At 43.2% G+C, this 27947-nt stretch overlaps 1 protein-coding gene across 6 annotated transcripts in view; it reads right to left on the bottom strand.

Moving 5' to 3' along the window:
* gria4b (glutamate receptor, ionotropic, AMPA 4b) overlaps nucleotides 1–27947 on the bottom strand; it is a 365144-nt gene that overhangs the window by 128070 nt on the left and 209127 nt on the right. For all 6 annotated transcript variants that reach the window (XM_060935094.1, XM_060935095.1, XM_060935093.1 and 3 more), the window contains exons 4-6: nucleotides 19378–19562; nucleotides 7771–7824; nucleotides 7329–7487 (exon numbers count right to left, since the gene is read on the bottom strand). In XM_060935094.1, coding sequence (XP_060791077.1) covers nucleotides 7329–7487; nucleotides 7771–7824; nucleotides 19378–19562 — 398 coding nt within the window. The remainder of the gene's footprint in view (nucleotides 1–7328; nucleotides 7488–7770; nucleotides 7825–19377; nucleotides 19563–27947) is intronic.

Raw genomic sequence — 27947 nt, 5'->3', positions numbered from 1 at the left:
GATCACTCAGAATGCACTATTGTACATCTTTATTTTCAGTTTCAAGGGGCGTATCCCGGACCCCCTGCTTTTTTTCATATCACGGTGGCGGTGTTGCTTATGCATTGAGTCTGCCTGCTACTCTTTTCCAAATGCCCCCTCCTCCAAAAATTACTGACAAGGCTGCTATAGTCTTTTTAGTGTTCTATGCAACTTGGCAAAAAATTGGCCAGTGTGGGCGTTATATGCAAAGGGTGCTTGGACCCCCCAGATTGCTACTGATAACCGGTGCTTTAAGTGGAAAAAAATAAGTGCCAGTACTCCCCATATTCACCTGTTGGCATACAGTGGGGCAAAAAAGTATTTAGTCAGCCACCAATTGTGCAAGTTCTCCCACTTAAAAAGATGAGAGAGGCCTGTAATTTTCATCATAGGTACACTTCAACTATGAGAGACAGAATGGGGGGAAAGAATCCAGGAAATCACATTGTAGGATTTTTAATGAATTAATTGGTAAATTCCTCGGTAAAATAAGTATTTGGTCACCTACAAACAAGCAAGATTTCTGGCTCTCACAGACCTGTAACAACTTCTTTAAGAGGCTCCTCTGTCCTCCACTCATTACCTGTATTAATGGCACCTGTTTGAACTCGTTATCAGTATAAAAGACACCTGTCCACAACCTCAAACAGTCACACTCCAAACTCCACTATGGCCAAGACCAAAGAGCTGTCAAAGGACACCAGAAACAAAATTGTAGACCTGCACCAGGCTGGGAAGACTGAATCTGCAATAGGTAAGCAGCTTGATGTGAAGAAATCAACTGTGGGAGCAATTATTAGAAAATGGAAGACATACAAGACCACTGATAATCTCCCTCGATCTGGGGCTCCACGCAAGATCTCACCCCGTGGGGTCAAAACGATCACAAGAACAGTGAGCAAAAATCCCAGAACCACACGGGGGGGCCTAGTGAATGACCTGCAGAGAGCTGGGACCAAAGTAACAAAGGCTACCATCAGTAACACACTACGCCGCCAGGGACTCAAATCCTGCAGTGCCAGATGTGTCCCCCTGCTTAAGCCAGTACATGTCCAGGCCTGTCTGAAGTTTGCTAGAGAGCATTTGGATGATCCAGAAGAGGATTGGGAGAATGTCATATTGTCAGATGAAACCAAAATAGAACTTTTTGGTAAAAACTCAACTTGTCGTGTTTGGAGGAGAAAGAATGCTGAGTTGCATCCAAAGAACACCATACCTACTGTGAAGCATGGGGGTGGAAACATCATGCTTTGGGGCTGTTTTTCTGCAAAGGGACCAGGACGACTGATCCGTGTAAAGGAAAGAATGAATGGGGCCATGTATCATGAGATTTTGAGTGAAAACCTCCTTCCATCAGCAAGGGCATTGAAGATGAAACGTGGCTGGGTCTTTCAGCATGACAATGATCCCAAACACACCGCCCAGGCAACGAAGGAGTGGCTTCGTAAGAAGCATTTCAAGGTCCTGGAGTGGCCTAGCCAGTCTCCAGATCTCAACCCCATAGAAAATCTTTGGAGGGAGTTGAAAGTCCGTGTTGCCCAGCAACAGCCCCAAAACATCACTGCTCTAGAGGAGATCTGCATGGAGGAATGGGCCAAAATACCAGCAACAGTGTGTGAAAACCTTGTGAAGACTTACAGAAATCGTTTGACCTCTGTCATTGCCAACAAAGGGTATATAACAAAGTATTGAGATGAACTTTTGTTATTGACCAAATACTTATTTTCCACCATAATTTGCAAATAAATTCTTTAAAAATCAGACAATATTATTTTCTGGATTTTTTTTTCTCATTTTGTCTCTCATAGTTGAAGTGTACCTATGATGAAAATTACAGGCCTCTCTCATCTTTTTAAGTGGGAGAACTTGCACAATTGGTGACTGACTAAATACTTTTTTGCCCCACTGTATGAGTCAGGCGGTCGGTATCAGCCGATCATCAAATAATACATTCTGAATTTCTACAGTAAATAAAAGATAGAAAGACAATGGCGATTTTCCCAGAATTAATGTATTAAACAAACTACTTCAATCGGAAAAGACATGTTGCTGTCTCTTGACTGTCGAAGAGCTGTGTCATTATCTGACTGTTTCGACTCATTCTCTTTGAGCCCTTTTGTAGCCATGCCAACATTACTGTCCTGTTTTTGTTTCTTTGTTTTTCCCATTTGTTGTTTCCGACTTCTCTGCGAACAAGCGAGTGAGTGTCACGTAGTCCTGCGAGTGTCGCGTAGTGCACCCTGGGTAATGTAGTTTAAATGTCGTAATGAATCGCCAAGACACGCTCTGATATGGACAGGACAGGAATGGGTACTGTGAGCTTGTAAAAAGTCCCGGTACGCCAGGGGTTAAAATCTAGAAGTGGCGGTACTGCGTACCGGCCCACTTAAAGCACTGCTTATAACTATATTTATTGTTATAATCATGCAATTTGGAGTCATTACAGTACAGGGAACCCAAGAACTGTTGTAATTGGGTGAAACTGTTAACACCAACCCCAGAGAACTGTAACTTTCCCATTGAGTGCTGATTCTTAAGAGTTAAGCGCTAAGACTAGGCTTTTGTATCAGGTTGAAATTAGGAAAATCAATGTATTATCATAATTCCCTGCTGAAAATGAAAGCACTTTGGAGAACAAACAAACTTGCTTTCAGTGTGCATGTCTACTCCGTGAACAGGCTACTCTGGCTATGGCTACTAAACTCGGCTTGAATCTGCTCTTCTTGAGTGAATAACATTTCCGCCTTTTCTTTCTGCCCCTCCTTTTCCATGCCTCACTGTTCAGCTGCTCTTATCTGTTTGAAGGCAGTTCAAAGCTTTGGGAAAAGTGTAAGAGGTGAAGGATTGCTGGCACAGATATATACATTTTTGTCCTTTACAAACAAAAACACTATACCCATACAGAGAGCTCAAGGCGAAAAACAGATCATCAAAGGAGGTGAGGGAGACAGATAGACAGAAGCCAGGCATGCAAGACAGGAAAAAGGTGGGGATGAAGAGAGCAGAAGATGCAGAGAGGCACTAGCACAGTGCTGCAGTCATGTATTAATTATCAAAGATGACGGGAGTTCATTATGTCCTCAAGGCCAGGAGGCGGATGTTACATCATTCCCTTCGAGGCACTGGAGAGGTTTTGGGGTGATGCCGAGGAGAAAAGCAGCCTGCCGTTAGCACCAGGGTGGGGGGTTAAAGAGAACGTGTTCAGTCCCATTCATTCTGCAGTAATGGCCTCTGTTTCATTTGGATCTCTGCAGTTCAGAGCAAGGTGCAAATTTGTCTAAGCCCTTAAACAGGAGGACTGAGCCGGGTGCAGCTGCTGAGGATTCAAATGATGAAGAGGATAGCGCAGACTTTAGGGACTCTGAGAATAGCCACAGCACCAAAAGCGCTTCAATTAAGTGCTAGGCGAGCACTGAGTGTGGGTTCGGCTATGCAAATAACACGACTTTGAACAAACACACAGAGACAGAGAGTTAGAGGAGGCAATGCCAGATCCATGCTGTTAGACCTGCAGTCAGTTACAATGTGAATGAATCACAGATTTCTATGTCCATATGTGGCTAAACATACACACACACACACACACACACACACACACACACACACACACAAAACACTGCTGGCCAAGTGTCCTTCTGTGAGCCATTAAAGGGGAACTGAAGTCATTTTTAAACTTGCTTTATTTCTTAATTAACATGTTATTCAATTACGTTTTCGGTTTTAGTAACCTTATACTGTGACTCGTATTGGCAACTAATCGCAATTAAATATTATACTTATCGGCCTATTCGGTTTTTAGCCATGTTGAATTTAGTTCGCTTGGTCCACGGAAGGCGTCGCTTATCCGCGCGATCTTCATGAGACTTGTGCGAGACTTCAAAACGTGAAGTGTCAGCCAGGTGTCAGTGCCGCCATTTTGAAAACTGTTTTCCAAACGAAATATTGCACAAAAACAAGTTTAAAGGTGACCTTCCACCAAAAACGTTTAATACTGGCTCTTTTTGAAATACCATAGTTCACTCCGAGTTGCATATGCATGCTGCATGTGAAAATGTAATTCTACTCCCATTCCCTGTATTAGCTTATGAAAGAAAATAGTCGGAAAAATGAGCGGATCAGGAAAAGCCATACGAAGTTACGTCACTTCGAAAATTAGTATTCATGGCCTCGCCCACCTTGGCTTGCAACCGCCCATGGGAAGAAAGTGCGAGGAGAGAGACATTATTCGCCCCGAGGCACGGCGCTCCGCATCAGTTTCGTTTCTAACGGTGGCTCCAGCCCAACTTTGCACGCTCGTAACTCGGGCAGGGGAGGTCCCAGCCTCCCCAGACTTGGCAGCCAGCGGCCTCTGCCCTCTCCTGAATGAAAGACTGCTCCCAGGGCGGGCTAGCTCCGTGCCACGGGACATAATTCGCCCCGCGGCGCGGTGCTCCGCATCAGTTTCGTTTCAACGCCGTCTCCAGCCTGACTTTGCATGCTCGTAACTCGGGCAGGGGAGGTCCCAGCCTCCCCAGACTTGGCAGCCAGCGGCCTCTGCCCTCTCCCAAACGAAAGAGTGCTCCCTGGGCAGGCTAGCTCCGCGCCTCGGGACGTAATTCACCTAACCCTAACCCTAGGTCCCAGCCTCCCCAGACTTGGCAGCCAGCGACCCCTGCCCTCTCCCGAACGAACCAGCGCTGCCAGGGCCCATCAGCTCCCAGCCAGGGGACGTTATTCTCTCCACACCCCCGGAGGCGAGCTCCGCTTCATGCCTCGTGCCTTGATGAGAGCCGCTGCCGCAGGGAGTATTCAATTAAATAAATAAATGAATGAATGAATGAACGAATAAATGAATAACTTCCTCCCAGTCACACACACAAGCGTTCTGGTTGGGGAGAGAGCTCCCTTCCTCTGCTCTCCCTCTCCTCTTATAGGGCGCAGTCACTGGGGAAGACACAAACACACGTTAATTCCCGTCAGGTGCAGTGATTCTGCCACTTACCTTCCCTGACTAAGCCCTCCATTCACAGACCGATGCTCGGCCACGCCCCTGCTGCCACATCTACATTGTTATTGGTCAAAACATCGATGTCGAGACCATAATAGCCAATCGAAACAGTTTTTACAAAGACACCCAGATCCGCTTGTCCTGACCCACTGGAGGTAGCGTCACAGTGCTGTTAGCCAATCAGAGGTAACACATTTACTGATTGCTGTTAGCCAATCAGAGGTAACACGTTTACATGCCATGCATATTAATGAGCAAGAACTGAAATCCTGTCGTTCTCTCCCCACCCACTCCTCCACCAAACTAGAACAGTCTGAAACAGGAGAACCACAGCATTTTTTTCACCAAAACCGGCTCACAGGGCATTCATTCATACTAGAGACCACCGCACAATTAATGAAAAAACGATGCAAGGGGACCTTTAAATGACAATTACTGCCTACTTTTTTCAAACTTTCCTGATTGCTATCAAAACAAACAAAACTTCCGGCTCGATTACATCAGCATTCGAAAGAGGGCACGCGCGTCTTTTGACAACGTTAGCAGATGTTGGTCACTTTGATTTCCGCTGTATGTTTTACTTCCGTACTACGATGTCTCACACAGGTCTCAACGAATCTCGTTTACGGCCATTGCTTTGACATATGGACTGATATATTACAGAGCATATTTCAAACACTCATAACTTGCTATAGCAGTGACAAAATAGCAATCAAAAATCCACTCCTATATTTAATAAAATGAGAAATAGAATTTTGATCATAAAAAAATTTGCCTTCAGTTCTCCTTTAAGGTCTGTAACCTCTTGAGGACAGAGGTCCCAGCCCTCGCCAGCAGTGTGTGCTTTGGAAAAGCTGTCCTAATGCAGCATCCCTTAAGGCCGCGGCAAGAGGATTTCCTTCAGGACGTTAATCTCATGGCATTCTCTACACACTGTCATCCTCATCAGCTTCCGTGGGGATGTGCAATCATGGTGAATGCCAAAGGACTGAAATGCAGCAGTGGCTTGAGCAGCTCTGGCAATGGTACACACAGGATGGCTAATGGGAAACTGCTGATGCTAAAAGACGATTAATCACTGCATATACAGTGTGGCTGTAATACACAGAATAATACAGTGCATATGGGGCTTTGGGTGTTTTGAGTGTCATAGTACAGAACACTAGCGAACCAAGTATGTACTCTGCTTAGTTTGTTATTATTAGTGAGTTTGGTGCTGTTCAAATCCTGATGAGAAATTATTTCACTTTTCAGTCCTGAATTAAAGTAAGGATCATTTGATTACATTTTGGATATAGACTGGACTTTGACCCTGCCCTGGCTTTTTTTTTTTTTTCTAATACTGTATCATCTGTGTGGCATTGTTTGTTGCAGTCTTATCGATAATATCTTTTTTTGGGGGGTCCAAGCCATGTTGTCTGAATCTGAGAGTTTTCTAGTTCTGTGTTTCAATAGTTTTGACCCTGGTAGAATGGTTAGCATTGTCACCTCACAGCAAGAAGGTTCTGGGTTTGAGCCCAGTGGCTGACAGGGGTCTTTCTGTGTGGAGTTTGCATGTTCTCCCCGTGTCTGTGTGGGTTTCCTCTGGGTGCTCCGGTTTCCCCTACAGTCCAAAGACATGCAGGTTAGGCTAATTGGTGGCTCTAAATTGACCGTAGGTGTGAATGTGAGTATGAATGGTTGTTTGTCTTTATGTGTCAGCCCTGCAATGACCTGACGACTTGTCCAGGGTGTACCCCGCCTCTCGCCCGTAGTCAGCTGGGATCGGCTCCAGCTTGCCCACGACCCTGCACAGGATAAGCGGTTACGGATAATGGATGGGTGGATGGATAGTTGAGAACTTTGCAGAATGGCTTCCTGGATTGCTGACCTACATCTATGAGAATGGTGACAGAATTTTAAACAATTAAAATATTCCATGGAAAAAAATAAAGTGCTTAATATATTTATACCACAGTGCTGTTGCTATGGCAAGCCACAGCAGAAATGAGGGACAGGAACTGGGGTCAAAAATATGGAAACGCAGAACTAGTAAACTCTCAGATTCAGATAACATGGCTTGGACAAAAAAAAAAAAAACGGCCAGGGGCAGAGTCCAGTGTATATCCAAAATGTAAATCACATGATCCTTATCGCCATGGGAACCACTAGGCGACAATGGAATCCATGACAGATCATTCCAGTTTGTCAGGACAAATCTGCATCTCAATCACTCAAAGAACTGTGAACTTTTCAAAGTTAATCATTTTATTGCAGCAAGAAATGTCCATTCTGGTTGACAGGAATTAGTACGTTTGAATAATGGTTTGAGTGAGTTTACCTTGGGAGGGACGTCTGAGCCGGGGTACTCTCTCTGGTCCAGCTTGTTCCAGCGCTGCAGGAGTTTAATCACCATGGGATTGCTGAAGTCCACCAGCTGAAAGCCTGTCACGTTTGCCCCACCATGCATGAAACGCTCCAGATTGATGTCCTTAAAACCCTGTTGCAGTGGACAAAAGAGCGAGGAAGAGAGGAAGAGAAATATTCAAGCTGGCTTGTGATAAGACTGATTCTGTAAACACTCGTCTCCCTGCTTGCCCTCGTGAGCCAATCCCAAGCCTGTTCTGTTTTGTCACCGGCGCTGCAGCCTGGAATATGAATTAGCCTCGACATCTTGAAAAGGACAAAGATTAAGAAAGCCGCAGAGGGAGGAAGGAAAAGTAGGAGGATGTGAGTTGAGGAAGAAGAAGGAGGAAGAAAAGAGGAGAAACAATTTCACTCACCAAATTTGCCATGATGTAATGGTAGCCTTTGACATGCTTGCCGACGCTCACAATCTGCAAACACAACACACACGGTCGTTACCGTTCACTCGACACCTGAATGAAGTGCCTGTGACACCAGCCGAGGGGGAAATCAAACTTCTGCTGTTTTTAATTAACAGTAAAAATAGAGACTGCCTCAGCTTATAATGTTCTGTCATTGCCGAGATATTAAGTAAATACATCCCCTCATATCTCAAAGACCTGTGACAGCGAGGGAAATTATTTTGAAAGGCAATCAAGTGAAAATCTGTCATAGGATGTAGAAAAAGCTCTTGCACACTAAATCACTGGATATAGTTTTAAACTACTTGTTTGTTCAGTTAGAAGCAGGCTTGTAGTACTCGAGTCCGACTCGTACCCTAATTTTAAGGACTCGTTACTTGACTTGGACTTGAGCACTGATGACTCGGACTTGGACTCGTGCACTAACCGCATTCGGACTTGTAAACTGGAGACGAGAACTCAGATTTTTTCTTTATTTTTTGTAAAATGCCATAATAATAATAATAATAATTGGCATAAGATATTTATATCTACATTAATTTTATATTAACTTTGTGCAAGAGAATGCACATTCACCTGTTCATACGTCATGTTCAGGAACAAACTAATGTTAATGGTGCTAAAATGCCTGGAGAGAAGCCCCTAGGATTGGCCGCTTTGCTTATACAGACTTCTTGTACAGTGGGAAAAAACGCACTGCTACTGTATGTGTTCCATAGACCCTTCCCACTGACGTCACCGGAAACCGGAAGTAAACAGACCCTGCGCCATATTGGAAGACCAACAAACTCGTGATTAGGGGGAAATAACGGCAGCGCGCGGAATTTAAACCCATGAGGCACTTGATTCATCATAAACCTACAATGGTAAACTTTTGTGCTGTGTTAGGGTGTTCCAACAAAGCTGATGGGAAAGGTGAAAAGAAGTCTTTCTACAGAATACCAGCTGTGATTGAGACACAAGGGGAGCAAACTAAGGAGCTTTCTGCCAGGAGACAGAGAATAAGTGCATTACTGAGTGTCTGTGAGCAAAGGAGAGCCTGAACGTTGCAACCTCCCTATTGGCTGTTTATTGGCTGTTTGTAAAAATGTATCAATTGTTGCCCTTCATCGCGGACTCGAGAGACGAGACCTGACGAGTTAGTTCGTTGGTAGCAGAACAAAATGTCTGGACACAAATCGGGTTTTCAGAAAAGGAAAGAAAATAAACGCAGGGTCGAAAATACAAAAAAGGAGGCAGAAAATGCAAAACGAGTTTTAAGGTAGGACAAATGGTTACTTTTCTGAGGCAGCCCGCCGTGGCTGCAGGCTTTCAGTTGTGTCATTGAATGGTTACTTTTCTGAGGCAGCCCGCCGTGGCTGCCTGCAGGCTTATTTATTATAGCCCATTTAGTTAAAATAGTTGATCTAAAATGTTTATAGTTATAGTTATGTGATGGTTGTCCTCAGTGTTCGAACTATGCCGATATTTTCGGAGGGTCCCTTTTTTTCCCTGGGGGGTGCTTGCGCTTGTCTCAGAGCGCGGATCTCCAAACACATGAGAAGCCTATCTTACGCACATATCACGCGGACTCCACACCTCCACACACGCATCGCATCTGAAGTCATAACTCATCAGGGGAAATCGTGTCCGCATTGGCATGTTCAAAAAACAACCTCGCGTCAACAATGATACCACACGCAAGAAAAAAAACAGTCAGGCTACTCAACAACCAACCTGGCAGCAGCAGTCGTTGTCATATCGGTTTATTTTATCTTTGATGTAAACACATCACTTCGGATATGCAAATGCTTCCCGTTACACACGATTGCTATGTCAATAAACATCATTTTGCCAATATTTTAGAGACCCCCCAACATTTCCCAAATCATGTTTTCAAGGGATCTCATGTCTGTTTCAGGGGATCTCGGATCCCCCGAGTACCCCCGTAGTTCGAACACTGGTTGTCCTGATTTAGACTGGTGTGTTTTTTTTTTGGGGGGGGGGTTGCGCGATGTTGCACCCGGGTCCAGATTAGGGCAGAACCGGCCCTGGCTACATTTCAGGTGTAGTTTGTTTTATGTATGTATATACTTGCATAGATGTGTACTTGGTCTTCCAATATGGCGACTACCGAAATCTCGCGGCGCGGTGACGTCATGCGGGATCCCTCTATAGAAGAACTATTGAGGAGACGACGGGGACAACCTTGAACTTCAATCGTCATTTGGCAAGACTCCACCCAGAGAAGTAAGGACACGCTATGTTCATTGCCCTGTTGATAGCAGGGCTTGCTTGCTGGGCGATGAACTAGCTAGTGTTAATCCTCTCTCATGTTATTTGCCCTGTTGATAGTGGGCGGGGCTTGCTGAGCAATGAACAAGCTTTTTATCTGTAGCCTGTTAACTAAAATGGGCCAGTCAAACAGTAATGTTAGTCCAACACAGTAGCAGAGACGCTTTCACATAAAGGCAGCAACAGCCACCATCAAATGGTGCGGTTGGAGTTTTGTTCTCTGACTCAACTCGGATCAAGAGTGGACTCGACTCAGACTCGACTCGATATTTTCTTTAATGACTTGGACTTGAACACTGGGGACTCAAGACTGGACTGGGACTCGAGGTTTAGTGACTCGACTATAACACTGGTTAGGTTTTGTTTTTTTTAACTATAGGCTCAGTTTACACCGGGTTGTTTACAGATCTTGTATCTGGGTTGTAGGATTTTATAACACATGCACTCATCTGTAGCTAAATGCTTGCAGACTCCATTTAGAGGGAGCAAAGTCTTATTTCTCTATGCATGTAATATGAAAATGGCTTTTAATTCTAGATCACCATATTTGTGACCTTATTTTCAGATGTTCTTCAAAAAAACCCATGGTTGCCATGTCACAAATGGAGAATTTGAATGCCGTTTTTTAATTCCTATGACCTCAGAGTGAGTACAATGCTTTTTCCATTTCAGAAGGTGGATATTTAGAAGCTTTGGTCCATCATTTTGAACAGTACTTCTAGACCAATGATAATCATATGAAACATCCATCAGATCTCGATACATACTTTATTAATTTTTCTGGGCTAGAAAAAAAATATGCATAGTTAAACGGACAGGTGGTGTCAGTTGGCAGGAGGGGATGGCTTGTTAATATTTCACTGCAATTGCAATAGCAAACCCTGAAGACACCAGGCTCTAAAAACAAACTTCTCCTTTAATACAGTGCTGATCATTGTAGAAAATGCTGTGGAATACAAATTGGTTTTTTGTGTTGCACTTTCATTTTCTGAACACGCATTTGCTTCTTTGTGTCTTTATTCTGTTTGCATCCCCTGCTCAGAAGGGTCTGAGCTGGAACTCAAAAAGTACAAGTATAGAATAATTGTGTAAATCCTACCCTCCAAAGACGGGCCACTACCTGATCAAAAGTATTTGGACCCCTGACCATGACACCCTTGTGTGGTTCTTCCCCAAACCATATTCATATTTCCATAAAGTTGGAAGCGCACGAATGTACAGAATATCTTCATATGCTGTTGTATTACAATTTCTCTTCAGTGGAACTAAAGGGCCCAAACCTGTTCCAGCATGACGATACCTCTGTGCACAACGTGAGGTCCATGAACACATGGTTTACCAATGTTGGAATGGAAGAACTCGAGTGTCCTCCACTGAGCCCTGACCTCAACCTCACTGAACACTTTTGGGATGAAGTGAAATGCAGATTGCACCCCAGGCCTCCTCACCCTGACCTCACTAATGTTCTTGTGACTGAATGGGCAAATCCCTATGGCTACCCTCTAAAATCTAGTCTAAAGCTGCCCTAGATGTGTGAAGGTTATTATAACAGCAAAGAGGGACTAAATCTAGAATGGGATGTTCAAAAAGAACATATGGGTGTGCTGGTCAGGTGTCCACAAACCATTGGCTATATAGTCTGTATGTATTCACTTATATATTTATTAGGAAAACCTGCCTATTCATGAACAGTAGGTGCTAAAGAAGGCAACTGGACTTGCTTGAAATTCTTGAAGACGTTTTACCTCTCATCCAAAAGGCTTCTTCAGTTCTGTCTGGCTAGTGGGGAGTTCCAGGTATTTATCCTCTAGTGGACCAAAGGCAAACCTAAGGAGAGACGTTGAGGTCACATGGGTCGTTGCCCCTCTCAGTCATCCTGTAGGCTGTTAGGGTCACTGGAAGCTGGGTGTGAATGGTCTTAGCAACCTAGAGGGTCGTTAGAGTGATCTGTGGGTTGTTGGCTGTCTCTGCCATCGTGTGAGTCATTGAAGTCAGCTGAGTCTTGGTGTGGATGTGTATTCAGTTTTCTGGGAAGTGTGCCAAGGACTGCATTGTAGGTGGCTGATAAGTGGTGTCTCAGCCCACCTCCTCTGTTCAGTGATGGTTGTTTCAGGTTGATGAAGATGGCTTCTTTTACTCCTCTTTCAAACCACCGGAATTCTCTGGCTAAAATGCGTACATTGCAGTCCTAAAACGAGTGTCCTTTGTTATTGAGATGAAGACAGACTGCAGAATCCTGGCCTGAGGAACTGGCTCTCCTGTGTTGAGCCATGCGCTTGTGAAGCGGTTGTTTCATTTCCCCAATGTACAGGTCTGTGCATTCCTCACTGCATTGATTTACATACACTACATTGTCCTGTTGTCTTTGAAGTCAGCTGTCCTCAGCTGACTTCAATAACTCACACAATGATAGAGAGAGCCAACGACCCACAGATCACCCTAACAACCCTCTAGGCTGCTAACACCGTTCACACCCAGCCTCCAGTGACCCTAACACCTACAGGATGACTGAGGCCCTGTCCACATGGCAACGGATTCAGGTGAATCTGATAAAATTCATTCCCCAATGTACAGGTCTGTGCATTCCTCACTGCATTGATTTACATACACTACATTGTCCTGTTGTCTTTGAAGTCAGCTGTCCTCAGCTGACTTCAATAACTCACACAATGACAGAGAGAGCCAACGACCCACAGATCACCCTAACAACCTTCTAGGCTGCTAACACCGTTCACACCCAGCCTCCAGTGACCCTAACACCTACAGGATGACTGAGGCCCTGTCCACATGGCAACGGATTCAGGTGAATCTGATAAAATTGTTTATCATTTCGGCCTGGCGTCCACATGGCACCGGCGTTTTGGGTGCCCCAAAACAAAATCTTTTGAGAACGGGTTCCAGAGTGGAAAAATCTGGCAACGGCGCCATTGTGAAGTCGTCTGGATGAGTAGAATGGATTTGTTTACAATGACGTCACAACCACATGACTGTCAGTGCTTCACGCCGGGTAGAAGTGTAACGAACTCGATGCGAGTTGTCAACAAATCCTATAACTTGGTTCATGAAACGCGCTGACAAAATATTTTCACTGTGAATATTTATTGTGTAATGGTGCAAAGTGAGAGAGAGAGAGAGAGAGACAGAGAGAGAGAGAGAGAGAATAGCCCTTAGGACAGAGTCTTTAATCCAAACACTGCGGAAGCAGTACCAAACCGCGCACCGCCCGTGCGCTTTCCAAAAACAAAAACAATCCCGCCAGCAAAAATAGGAAAAAAAAAAGGAGCGATCTCACCTCTTCAGATGTTGGTTTAAGTCCGACAATACATTCCTCAAAAAGGGCGTAGAAGAACAAAGTAATCCATCAACGTGTAGTATTCAATTTATTCCGGACCATTAAAGAATTCTGGAGGATATCAGAATGTTGGCTTACCGGCTTCCATCTACCCCCATTCATTCCTCTTTCCACGTCTTTCGTTTTACGCTACTGATTAATAATCAAAACTTTATGTGGCTGATGCTACAGAAGAAGGGGTTTATGCGCATGCGTCTACTTCTTCTATTGTTCTGGTGTCTCCGATGGGACCGTCTTACAGCGCACGTAGAGGTGTGGCATGTGTATTGCATCGTTTTCAGCAAGCGTTGCGTTGCCATATGTACCTGATATTTTACTGATCCGTTGCCCATGTGGACGCGATATTTAAAAAAAAAAAAATCTCGTTGCCGTTGTCGTGTGGATGTAGCCTGAGAGTGTCAACGACCCATGTGACCTCAATGACTCTCCTTAGGGTTGCTTTTGGTCCACTAGAGAATAAATACCTGGAACTCCCCACTAGTCAGACAGAACTGAAGAAGCCTTTTGGAGGAGAAGTGAAGCGTCTTCAAGAATTTCTATCAAGTCCAGTCGCCTTCTTTAGCACCTACGGTTTACAAAGACCTGGATGACTGAGAACCTTCACAGACATATCTGCCTATTCATGCACTTATCTAATCAGCCAATCATGTGGCAACAACGCAATGTATATAAGCATGCAGATCCAGGTCAAGCGCTTCAGGTAATGTGCACTTGAAACATCAGAACGCAGTAAAAAAAATTGATCTCATTGATGTTAACTGTGTCAGTGCCAGACAGGCTGGCTTGAGTATTTTAGAAATACTACTGTTCTCCTGGGATTTTCATAACAACAGCCTATGCAGTTTACACAGAATGGTACAGAAAACATCTAGTGCCCAGCAGTTTTCCTTTTTTTTTGGTATTTTTGTTACATAGTCTATTTGTCTGCAAATACTTTATAGATAATTTCATGGTTGTTATTCATGTAAAACAGTCAGTCATTTTAGAATTACAGTGGTGCTTGAAAGTTTGTGAATCCTTTAGAATTTTCTATATTTCTGCATAAATATGACCTAAAACATCATCAGATTTTCACACAAGTCCTAAAAGTAGATAAAGAGAACCCAGTTAAACAAACGAGACAAAAATATTATACTTGGTCATTTATTTATTGAGGAAAATGATCCAATATTACATATCTGTGAGTGGCAAAAGTATGTGAACCTCTAGGATTAGCAGTTAATTTGAAGGTGAAATTAGAGTCAGGTGTTTTCAATCGATGGGATGACAATCAGGTGTGAGTGGGCACCCTGTTTTATTTAAAGAACAGGGATCTATCAAAGTCTGATCTTCACAACACATGTTTGTGGAAGTGTATCATGGCACAAACAAAGGAGATTTCTGAGGACCTCAGAAAAAGCGTTGTTGATGCTCATCTGGCTGGAAAAGGTTACAAAACCATCTATAAAGAGTTTGGACTCCACCAATCCACAGTCACAGATTGTGTACAAATGGAGGAAATTCAAGACCATTGTTACCCTCCCCAGGAGTGATCAACCAACAAAGATCACTCCAAGAGCAAGGCGTGTAATAGTCGGCGAGGTCACAAAGGACCCCAAGGTAACTTCTAAGCAACTGAAGGCCTTTCTCACATTGGCTAATGTTAATGTTCATGAGTCTCCCATCAGGAGAACACTGAACAACAATAGTGTGCATGGCAGGGTTGCAAGGAGAAAGTCACTGCTCTCCAAAAAGAACATTGCTGCTTGTCTGCAGTTTGCTAAAGCTCATGTGGACAAGCCAGAAGGCTATTGGAAAAATGTTTTGTGGATGGATGAGACCAAAATAGAACTTTTTGGTTTAAATGAGAAACGTTATGTTTGGGGAAAGGAAAACACTGCATTCCAGCATAAGAACCTTATCCCATCTGTGAAACATGGTGGTGGTAGTATCATGGTTTGGGCCTGTTTTGCTGCATCTGGGCCAGGACGGCTTCCCATCATTGATGGAACAATGAATTCTGAATTATACCAGCAAATTCTAAAGGAAAATGTCAGGACATCTGTCCATGAACTGAATCTCAAGAGAAGGTGGGTCATGCAGCAAGACAACGACCCTCAGCACACAAGTCGTTCTACCAAAGAATGATTAAAGAAGAATAAAGTTAATGTTTTGGAATGGCCATTTCAAAGTCCTGACCTTAATCCAATCGAAATGTTGTGGAAGGACCTGAAGCGAGCAGTTCATGTGAGGAAACCCACCAACACCCCAGAGTTGAAGCTGTTCTGTACGGAGGAATGGGCTAAAATTCCTCCAAGTCGGTGTGCAGGACTGATAAACAGTTACGGGAAATGTTTAGCTGCAGTTATTGCTGCACAAGGGGGTCAAACCAGATACTGAAAGCAAAGGTTCACATACTTTTGCCACACACAGATATGTAATATTGGATCATTTTCCTCAATAAATAAATTACCAAGTATAATATTTTTGTCTCATTTGTTTAACTGGGTTCTCTTTATCTACTTTTAGGACTTGCGTGAAAATCTGATGTTTTCGGTCATATTTATGCAGAAATATAGAAAATTCTAAAGGGTTCACAAACTTTCAAGCACCACTGTACAATAGCACTACTATATCTGCGGACTCAGAAACCATGGTTTCAGTTATCCATGGTGTAACCCAGACTGAAAATGTTAAACAGAAACATTAGAATCCTGATCATTTGAGATTGAGAGAGAAAGAGAGAAAGAGAGAGAGGTTTTATATACGGTTCGCCACTATCCTATTTCGGCTATTGGCATTAGAGCTTGGAATATATCCCCTGTGGATACTGCAGTCCCACTGAAATACCTTCTAGAACACATCATCAGTAGGGAACCTCACAGTCTTTAGGTGTTTCTGCCTTTAATTCTCTATACACGCTCCAAACACAGAATGCCTCAGCTTTGGTTTGTTCTTAGTTTTGTTAAGCTACTTAAGGGTTTATATATATATATATATATATATATATATATATATATATATATATATATATATATATATATATATATATACACACACACATACACACGTGTTTTACTGGGAAATATGCCACTCATAGTTTTCATACAAACTACATCTGGGACACTGAGTAACATATTTTCCAATATCTTCACTCATGAGGATATTGATTAATTGTTTTGATTAAGTTGTGTCATTTTTATTTGTGATTTCCTTTTTATTATATAGACAAAAATCACACGTTGGCTTGAAGATATGAAGTTTATCTTCTCATGTTGAAAAACTCCTATTTTTCATACCAAATACATCACGGATCTGAGTGACATATTTAAATAATATTGGCTGGCGTTGAATGGTCTATCAGATATATTCCATTCAGCTAGCATGATACTGAACGAGTCGAAGACCAGTTCAATATCATGCTAGTTGAATGGAATATTATTATTATATACATGCACACACTCTCTTCCAGTTTTTCAATGTCTGTTGGTATGTTTTTCTCTTGTAAATAGAGGGGAAGCGTCAGGGCCTTCTAGGCTTTCAGAGAAGGCCTAAAGATATCAGCATTTCAAATGTTATATTTCATTTCCTTCATTCTTTAATTTCTTTCATACTTTCATTATAATTATTCTCTTCTAATTCAGCCTCGTTTTCTATCAAATTTGCTTCAGAAATGAAAGGGTTACTGTCCTGAAAACATTAAAATAGAGTTATCCAAAGGTTTTTTTTTTTTTGTTTGTTTGTTTGTTTGTTTGTTGTCTCTAGGCAGAGAAGAGTTTAGAGCTGCTCACTCATTGGTTAGGACTTCGTTGCTGGGACAGAAGGCCATGGCAGTGTATGTTTATGTAGGAAGTGACAGATGAATTAACCAATCAGATTTTGATTTATAGTGGGAGGGACCAAAAATGTATCACCCTCTGCCTTCTAGAAGGCCAACGCGAGCTTAACCACGAGTCAGCGCCGTCAGCGCTGCAGTGAAGTCACCTTCTAGCCGGTGTAGTGTTCATCAGTACTGTTAGCGAATGCTAATAAAGCAGTCAAGCCAGTGCTATCGAGAGCAAGTAGCACAGGCTAACAACTACGAAACTAAGATTTCTGTCTCCAGACTCTTTTTCCACGCATGCTTACCACAGTATTTTTCACTCACACTTAAGTATTCATTTCCCTGTGTAATTTACTTAGTTACTTTTAAAATCAACATCGACAACTACACACAACGGAGCGACCTGGCACCCTGCTGCTAATCCCTTGCAAAATCCTTTGCCCTGTTGCTTTTTTGGTGTCTAGCTAAGTTTTGGCTGAGCTCTAATAGTAACGGTTCGCCACTGTTTGTAAATATGCATGAAGAATATCTAATGAAGGTTTTGGTAGCCTTTCAGGCGTTCAACGTGTCTTTAGTTTCAGTTTATTTATCTTGTGCTTAATTATAGCATAGCTAATCCTAGCACTGGATTAGCCTCGTCTTTCTCTTTCCCAGTGAACAACGAAATGGTTCTGCGCATGCGCAGCAGAAAAGTTTCTCGTTATATATTTGCATCAGCTCTGACGTGTGACGTCATGTTGTCTTGACAATGTGCAACATTGTAAACCATATTCAACGCTCATTCTCCATTGGGTAGAGTGACGTAATACACACAGGATAAGCGATATGCTAACAATATGGGATGCTATCAAACCAAATGAATTAAACCCGCTAGAAGGGAATAGAATATATGTTTTTATTCCATTGAAAAAGTGTCCTGTATGTATAATAATTTCCGATATTTCACTCCAGTGACATCACACCCAGTGTTTTCCTGCTGACTTGATGTGTGCTATCAAAATGGCAAACCGAATCAAAATACTTTGATATCATCTCATCTCATTATCTGTAGCCGCTTTATCCTGTTCTACAGGGTTGCAGGCGAGCTGGAGCCTATCCCAGCTGACTACGGGCGAAAGGCGGGGTACACCCTGGACAAGTCACCAGGTCATCACAGGGCTGATACATAGACACAGACAACCATTCACACTCACATTCACACCTACGGTCAATTTAGAGTCACCAGTTAACCTAACCTGCATGTCTTTGGACTGTGGGGGAAACCGGAGCACCCGGAGGAAACCCACGCGGACACGGGGAGAACATGCAAACTCCGCACAGAAAGGCCCTCGCCGGCCACGGGGCTCGAACCCAGACCTTCTTGCTGTGAGGCGACAGCGCTAACCACTACACCACCGTGCTGCCCAAAATACTTTGATTAACTTGCATATTTTTTTGTGGATGTGTCCATATAATACTAGAGACCTGTGCAGGTCTGAGCTCAGACTTTTATGGCGATGCCAAGATTCGAACCGACAGTGCAAAACCTGTTCCTTTCCTGGACAGTGCTCTGGACCACTTGGCCACAGAGGATTACATCATGAACTGAGGTTATGTCACATGACACTTACGGTACATAGTCAGTACACAGTGGTGCCACACCGCGACTGTGGAATCACTACCTGAGGCTGGGACGCCAATTACATTCTTAAACATGCTTGAACTTGGTTAAAAGACACATATAGTCAGATGCCTCTATAGGCTTCAGCCAAAGGCTGAGCCAATAAAGAACATTATATAGTGGCATGAAGATATGAAGTTTATCTTCATGTGTTGAAAAATATTTCACTCATTCACTTCGCTGACTTGTGAATATATTCACCACTCGAAGATAAAGTTCATATCTCCGCACAACCGTGTAATACCCTCTCTCTCTCATATATAAGTTCACATTAAATTGTAATATACTATTAAAGTGACTTTGTCAGAGAAATTTATTTATGACTCATCTCTGACCCTGTGATGTGACTTGTGCCATCAGGCTTAGATCAGTTATAAAGGTGTCTTGGGTACATTCACATCCATGCAAAATGAAGAGATGTACATAGGGTCATGTATTCCTCATTTGCTTTTTGTGCTGCCGTCTGAGTTGTACCTGCTCCAGCATGTTGGTGAGTCGCTCTGGCTCCAGGTCTATGACGAACGTTTTCTCCTGCCTGCGGTCCAGGTCTTCCAGGAGCTGACGGTAGTTTGCGTCATTGAAGTTCTCCACACAGATTGCACTGACCTGCCAACCATTCTGACCTGCTTTCTCCATGATGGCCTGCAGGATAGAGTATCCTGTCAAAGAGAAGAGGAGGCCGTCATCATAAATCAGAGAGGATTGTGGTTTTATTACCTCCGCCAACTTTGTTGAAGGAGGTTATGGTTTCGCCTCCGTTTATTTGACTGTTTCCAATGTAACTCAAAAACTAGCGAATGGATTTTGATGAAATTTTGAGGAAAGTTGGGCCATGGACCAAGGAACAATTGATTAGATTTTGATGCAAATCTAGATATGTATGTAAACCTAGTAAGCATCTGGATATTTCTAATATTTATTTACTTACTTGGAGGAGGTATGCACTCTACTGAGTGACCTTCTAGTTTTAATGATGCAATGTGCTGAGCGGCTCGACAACAGTCGTAACTTTCGAGATAAAAAGCTCGACCAAATTATTCCTAAAAAACTTTTCCACTGAGCATCAGTGAATGTAAGTGCTCCATCCATCCATCTATTATCTGTAGCCACTTATTCTGTACAGGGTCACAGGCAAGCTGGAGCCTATCCCAGCTGACTATGGGCAAGAGGCAGGGTACACCCTGGACAAGTCGCTAGGTCATCGCAGGACTGACACACACAACCATTCACACTCACATTCACACCTACGATCAATTTAGAGCCACCAATTATCCTAACCTGCATGTCTTTGGACTGTAGGGGAAACTCAGGCAGACACGGGGAGAACATGCAAACTCCACACAGAAAGGCCCTCATCGGCCACTGGGCTCAAACCCAGAACCTTCTTGTTGTGAGGCGACAGTGCTAACCACTACACCACCGTGCCACCCTTGAAAGATAGTGTGCTTGCTAAATTAGCATGGTAACTGTCTCCATCCATCCATCCATCCATCCATTATCTGTAGCTGCTTATCCTGCTCTACAGGGTCGCAGGCAAGCTGGATCCTATCCCAGCTGACCATGAGCAAGAGGCGGGGTACACCCTGGACAAGTCGCCAGATTATTGCAGGACTGACACAGAGACAAACAACCATTCACACTCACATTCACGCCTATGGTCAATTTAGAGCCATCAATTAACCTAACCTGCATGTCTTTGGACTGTGGGGAAAACCGGAGCACCCGGAGGAAACCCACGCAGACATGAGGAGAACATGCAAACTCCACACAGAAAGGCCCTCATTGGCCACTGGGCTCAAACCCAGAACCTTCTTGCTGTGAGGGGACAGTGCTAACCACTACACCACCGTGCCACCCTCGAAAGATAGTGTACCTGCTAAATTAGCATGCTAACTGTCTCAGTAAATTTTATTTAATGAAGATGTGCCAGCTACCAGTTCAGCTTAGTTTATGTCAACTAACATTACTCCTCCTGCATTAGTTACATGATGCACCATAGTTAGTCAAGTTCACTATTCTGAGGCAGCGCAAATATATATTTTTTTAATTTATTGTGTACTTAAACTCATGAGTCAGGCCCATTAGCAAATTAGCATATATTAGTCTAAATCTTATATTATGTAACTATTAAGTTTTAATTTGGCTAATCAGATTTAACTTAAGCTCCATCCACACTGATGCAGAGATGCATGTTACTTGTCAAAATCAGGATGCGTTTCCAGGGTGCCAAACCACCCAAATGTGTTATTTTATAGCCATTTTAGGGTATGAGTCATCAAAACAGCCCCCTAGCATGTGATATCTGAATAGCAGTGTGAATATTCTCTTTTCATAGTAACTTCTTCTCAACTCCAAAAAACAGATCAGTGCTTGCCTGGCTGTCTCAGGCTCCTGAAATAACACAAAACTGTGATACTGCGAGTTCATTAAGTCACAAATCTTCTCCCAGCTTTGAGATGTTGTTAAGGTTCTCAAAGCACTGATGAGTCGAGTTTTAATTTCAGCCTGCCACGTTGCTGTGTGTTAGATATGTTAATGTGGCTGCTGGAGAGAGACACCCGCAGCCTCCTAGGGCCACTTGACTCCAGGATGAGCAGATGTCCATGTAAAACGGACCCTTATGGTCACAATCAGAAACTGGCACCACCTCCCTTTCACTTCAGTAATTAATGGATTAACCTATGCCTAATCTGGCAAGCCTGTAGTTCACCATTTGGGAATAATGTCTGTTCATGATTGCTAGCCTACTGCTAGCATGTTCTACGATCCGTAGCCTAAATTTCCACATGGTGAAGCACTGGAGCCAACATTGGCAATCAGTAATTTTTTTTTTCAACCAACAAGCAGACCGCACTACAAAAAAATTAAAACTGAATTTGAGTTGAAAATTACTTAATACTCGTTAAGTTATCTTGCTGGATGGACAGATATTTTTACTTGATAAGACATCTTGGAATAAGTTGGTTGCAATCTAGAACTAGGTTTAATAATCTCAGAATTGGTGTCTTGTATTCTTCTGATAGGAAATGCTAGATCGTTTCAACTATTTTCAAGATATTTTCACTTGCTAAAATATCTTTTTTTTTTGCAGTGTGGTGGGTCATTGTCCAATTGCCTTGGTTCATGTTTTTGTTGTTGTTATTGTTGTCGTTGTTGTTGGTTGGAATCGTAGATCATTCTATTCAGAGTGATTATAAATCAATATGGTGGCCATTGCTCATTACGGATTAATAAAAAAATTCAGATATGTAAAATTTATAGTATATCCTGATTTTTTTTTTCCTGTAAAGCTAATTTATGACAATGTCCATCGTTGAAAGTGCGATTCAAATAAAACTGAATCATACTGAATTGAAAAAAAAAAGAAAAAAGTAAAATATTAAGATTTATTTTCCCGAAATGGACCATGAGTTGGCATAGTGGTTAGCGTGTTCACCTCTCGACCGGGAGATTGTAAGTTCTACTCATGGTTGGGTTGGGTCATACCAAAGACCATCATAAAAATGGTACTTACTACCATCTGGCAAGGCACACTGCAATACAGATGCGAGTGGGGAAGTCAAACTCTCGTGGTTACCAGAGGACTGGCCCCCCACTGTAACCCTAGCTGTATAGGCAAGAGGCCAAGGGCTATCGAAACAGAGATTGGCGCTGCACCCATATATGCCTTAAAGAGTTGGTTAGTACTGGGACAGGAGACTGCCTGGGAAAACCAGATTCTGGCATGAGAGGGACTTTGACCTGACTTTCCATCCATCACCTGTAACCACGTATCCTGCGCAGGTTCACTATGGTACACCCTGGACAAGCTGCCAGATCATCGCAGGGCTGACACTTAATAGAGACAAACAACCAGTCACACCCACAGTCAATTTAGAGCCACCAATTAGCCTAACTTGTGTGTCTTTGGACTGTGGGGGAAACCAGAGCACCCGGAGTAAACCCATGGGGGCACAGGGAAAACATGCAAACTCCACACAGAAAGGCCCCCTGTCAGCCACTGGGCTCGAACCCAGAACCTTCTTGCTATGAGGTGACAGTGCTAACCACTACATCACCGTGCCACCCTCCTAAGTGAGCTCACATATGCAAATTTGTTCACGTCTTTTAAAGAGTTTAATGTTAAGTTTGAAGTTAAGAGCAAGGTTCCAGAGGTGCAAACATTGTTAACCAGCAGAAAAAAAAGAGAAATCTAAATTTTATACCAAAACCCCTCATGTATCTTTGTGCATGAAGCAATACTAAGAAAATAATGAAGCAAAAGTCCAATATAGCTGCTACTTAACAACATGCAGCACCTCCATTTCTTTTATCAAGCAAAGAGGTCATACACCTGTTCACTTGGTTTCTATTAGCTCATAAGCCCGAGGGTTGTGAATTCAGAGGTCAAAGTTCACCAAGATAAAGTTAATGTAAAGCAAAGGAAAATGTTTCATTCATGTTTTGTGTCCTTTAGCCTTCAGTGAATTTACTTTTCTGTAAGGTGAAATTTATTCATGTTTGATCTGAACGTTCCCATATAGGTACAGCAGGGGGTCACAAATCATTAATGCTACAGTTAAACTATAGATGTTGGCAATGACATTGGACAAGTTTCAGCAACACTTTTCCATGAGATTAGGTTCTGTTTTCTTTTTTTTTTTAAACTACCTTTAACATATAAGGATTCAGTAGCCCTTGGATAGAAAGTTTACTGGTCTTGTGGTATCAATACAAATTGGTGCAGATTTGCCTGAATGTTAGTTAAATAAAATAAAATTAAAAAAAGTTAAAATGTAATTAATTGGACTGGCATGTTGGCAAAAAAATAAAAAATAAAAATCTCAAAATCTTTGAGTGTTGTAATAAGCCCTTAACGTTTCTAAATGGAAAATGTTAGAGTCAAAAGTTTGTGTTTTAAATGAAAAGTACAAGAAGTAATTTTGAATAATAACAAATTTCCTGTAATTACAACCCCGATTCCAAAAAAGGTGGGACAAAGTACAAATTGTAAATAAAAACGGAATGCAATAATTTACAAATCTCAAAAACTGTAGAAGATAGACAACATATCAAATGTCGAAAGTGAGACATTTTGAAATTTCATGCCAAATATTGGTTCATTTGAAATTTCATGACAGCAACACATCTCAAAAAAGTTGGGACAGGGGCAATAATGGCCCTTTTCCACTACCCTTTTTCAGCTCACTTCAGCTCGCTTCAGCTCACTTCAGCCCGACACGGCTCGCGTTTCGACTACCAAAAACCAGCACGACTCAGCTCGTTTCAGCCCTGCTTAGCCCCTAAAACTCGCACCGTTTTGGAGTGGGGCTGAAGCGAGCCAAAGCGAGCCGACTGAGGCTGGGGGCGTGAGCAGACACTCCCCTGTGCACTGATTGGTGAGGAGGAGTGTCCTCACATGCCCACACACGCCCCGCGAGCGCGCTGGAATCTGTAAACACCGCAAACCCGGAAGAAGAAGAATTATGAATTAAAGCCGCAAGCGGCCTCGACGGGCCCTCGCGCCTGCGGCCAAGGGAGGCGGGGGCATGCGTCCCCGCGAAATACCTTCCACAGCTTCTTCGGCAAGAGACATTACTCCCACAATGGCGACAAAGCACAGAATTGGACACATGGCAACAATAGGGTCTCGCACTGTTCGGTGCTCGGGGGGCGCTATATAGGCCCTGAGGCTTACCAAAAACACGTTTTGGAGCAATTGCGTCGGCCAAAAACAGCGCCCCCCATGGACGAAAATTCCCAAAATGTGGTATACATGACATGGGAGGTAGTAAGAGGGTGGCCGTGAAGTTTGACCAAATTTGAGGAAAGATTGGATTTTTTGCCCAAAAATAGCGCCCCCAGTGGCGAAATATCACAGAAATTGGGTAACATGTCAGAAGCCCAATGAGTGATTTGCGTGTGAAGTATGAGCAGTTTTGAGCAATTCGAAGATTTGTTATGAATTTTTAAGCATGTAAAATTTTGCAGTGAAAATTGATTGACGTATAACTTCTGAACGGTTTATGCTACGTGAAACGTATTTAGAAACTTTCGTCAGCCATGTCTGTAGATCATGTGTATCAATTTTGGTGACATTCCTATGAACGGTCTAGGAGGAGTTGCGCCATGTTCGTGGCCATGCATTTCGCACAAAAGTGAAATTACCTCACTTCCTGTTGGGCGTGGCTAACGCATTGGCATAACATTTTTGTCCGGCTTAGTGAGATACATATGCGTACCAAATGGCATGCCACTACAACAAACTACATGGCAACCAGGCACCCTAATGCGGGAGGCCAAAATCACAACGAGTTAGGGGGCGCTATAGAGGCCCTGAGGCCCGCCTGGATCTGGGCTTCTGGTTCTCAGTAGCGGTGGCAGTCTAAGAAAAAGGAGCCAAATTTCGTGCGTTGTCGACCATGGCAAGCGCCCCAATAAGGGTCTTGTAAAGAGTTTGCTTGGCAAGTTTGACAGATCAGAAGCTGCAATATCATTTTTGCCATAACCAGCACCCCCAGGGGCGAAAGTGCACAAAATTTGGTGTAGATGTCAGGTGAGCCATGCAGAGTTTGCCTATGAAGTTTGATGACAATTGAGTAAATAGAAGATGAGATATAGATTTTTGAAGAATAAATTTTTTGGTTTTTCCCATGTCAGTAGGTGGCGCTATGCTGTACATGAGCGATTATGAGTTGGAAAAATAAGTGTCTACAACAGCAACGTACTATCACAAGGTAGTGGTGTGAAGGAAAAGCATTATGGAATTATTTACCAAAAACACGTTTTGGAGCAATTGCGTCGGCCAAAAACAGCGCCCCCCATGGACGAAAATTCCCAAAATGTGGTATACATGACATGGGAGGTAGTAAGAGGGTGGCCGTGAAGTTTGACCAAATTTGAGGAAAGATTGGAATTTTTGCCCAAAAATAGCGCCCCCAGTGGCGAAATATCACAGAAATTGGGTAACATGTCAGAAGCCCAATGAGTGATTTGCGTGTGAAGTATGAGCAGTTTTGAGCAATTCGAAGATTTGTTATGAATTTTTAAGCATGTAAAATTTTGCAGTGAAAATTGATTGACGTATAACTTCTGAACGGTTTATGCTACGTGAAACGTATTTAGAAACTTTCGTCAGCCATGTCTGTAGATCATGTGTATCAATTTTGGTGACATTCCTATGAACGGTCTAGGAGGAGTTGCGCCATGTTCGTGGCCATGCATTTCGCACAAAAGTGAAATTACCTCACTTCCTGTTGGGCGTGGCTAACGCATTGGCATAACATTTTTGTCCGGCTTAGTGAGATACATATGCGTACCAAATGGCATGCCACTACAACAAACTACATGGCAACCAGGCACCCTAATGCGGGAGGCCAAAATCACAACGAGTTAGGGGGCGCTATAGAGGCCCTGAGGCCCGCCTGGATCTGGGCTTCTGGTTCTCAGTAGCGGTGGCAGTCTAAGAAAAAGGAGCCAAATTTCGTGCGTTGTCGACCATGGCAAGCGCCCCAATAAGGGTCTTGTAAAGAGTTTGCTTGGCAAGTTTGACAGATCAGAAGCTGCAATATCATTTTTGCCATAACCAGCACCCCCAGGGGCGAAAGTGCACAAAATTTGGTGTAGATGTCAGGTGAGCCATGCAGAGTTTGCCTATGAAGTTTGATGACAATTGAGTAAATAGAAGATGAGATATAGATTTTTGAAGAATAAATTTTTTGGTTTTTCCCATGTCAGTAGGTGGCGCTATGCTGTACATGAGCGATTATGAGTTGGAAAAATAAGTGTCTACAACAGCAACGTACTATCACAAGGTAGTGGTGTGAAGGAAAAGCATTATGGAATTATTTACCAAAAACACGTTTTGGAGCAATTGCGTCGGCCAAAAACAGCGCCCCCCATGGACGAAAATTTCCAAAATGTGGTATACATGACATGGGAGGTAGTAAGAGGGTGGCCGTGAAGTTTGACCAAATTTGAGGAAAGATTGGAATTTTTGCCCAAAAATAGCGCCCCCAGTGGCGAAATATCACAGAAATTGGGTAACATGTCAGAAGCCCAATGAGTGATTTGCGTGTGAAGTATGAGCAGTTTTGAGCAATCAGAAGATTTGTTATGAATTTTTAAGCATGTAAAATTTTGCATCGAAAATTGATTGACGTATAACTTCTGAACGGTTTATCCTACATGAAACGTATTTAGTAACTTTTGTCAGCCATGTCTGTAGATGATGTGTATCAATTTTGGTGACATTCCTATGAACGGTCGAGGAGGAGTTGCGCCGTCTACGCGGCCATGCATTTCTCACAAAAGTGAAATTACCTCACTTCCTGTTGGGCGTGGCTAATGCATTGGCATTACATTTTTGACCGGCTTAGTGAGATACATATGCGTACCAAATGGCATGCCACTACTACAAACTACATGGCACCCAGGCACCTTAATGCGGGAGGCCAAAATCACAACGACTTAGGGGGCGCTATAGAGGCCCGGAGCCCCGGCCAAGTTTGGGCTTCTGGTTCTGAGTAGCGGTGGCAATTCTCGGAACTGGTGCCAAATTTCGTGCGTTTTCGCCCATGGCAAGCGCCCCGAAAATGGCCCAACAGCGGAGAAAAATAAAGAAGAAGAAGAAGACGGAAGAAGAAGAAGAAGAAGAAGACGGAAGAAGAATAATTAAAGCCGCAAGCGGCCTCGACGGGCCCTCGCGCCAGCGGCCAAGGGGGGCGGGGGCATGCGTCCCCGCGAAATACCTTCCACAGCTTCTTCGGCAAGAGACATTACTCCCGCAATGGCGACAAAGAACAGAATTGGACACATGGCAACGATAGGGTCTCGCACTGTACGGTGCTCGGGCCCTAATAATAATAGCGCACTAATAAGGGTCTTGTAAAGAGTTTGCTTGCCAAGTTTGACAAATCAGAAGCTGCAATATCATTTTTGCCATAACCAGCACCCCCAGGGGCGAAAGTGCACAAAATTAGGCGTACATGTCAGGTGAGCTATGAAGAGTTTGCGTATGAAGTTTGATGACAATTGAGTAAATAGAAGATGAGATATAGATTTTT

Source organism: Neoarius graeffei, chromosome 12, assembly GCF_027579695.1.
Source record: "Neoarius graeffei isolate fNeoGra1 chromosome 12, fNeoGra1.pri, whole genome shotgun sequence".
Lineage (NCBI taxonomy): Eukaryota > Metazoa > Chordata > Actinopteri > Siluriformes > Ariidae > Neoarius > Neoarius graeffei.
This window is presented reverse-complemented; position numbering and strand designations above follow the sequence as displayed.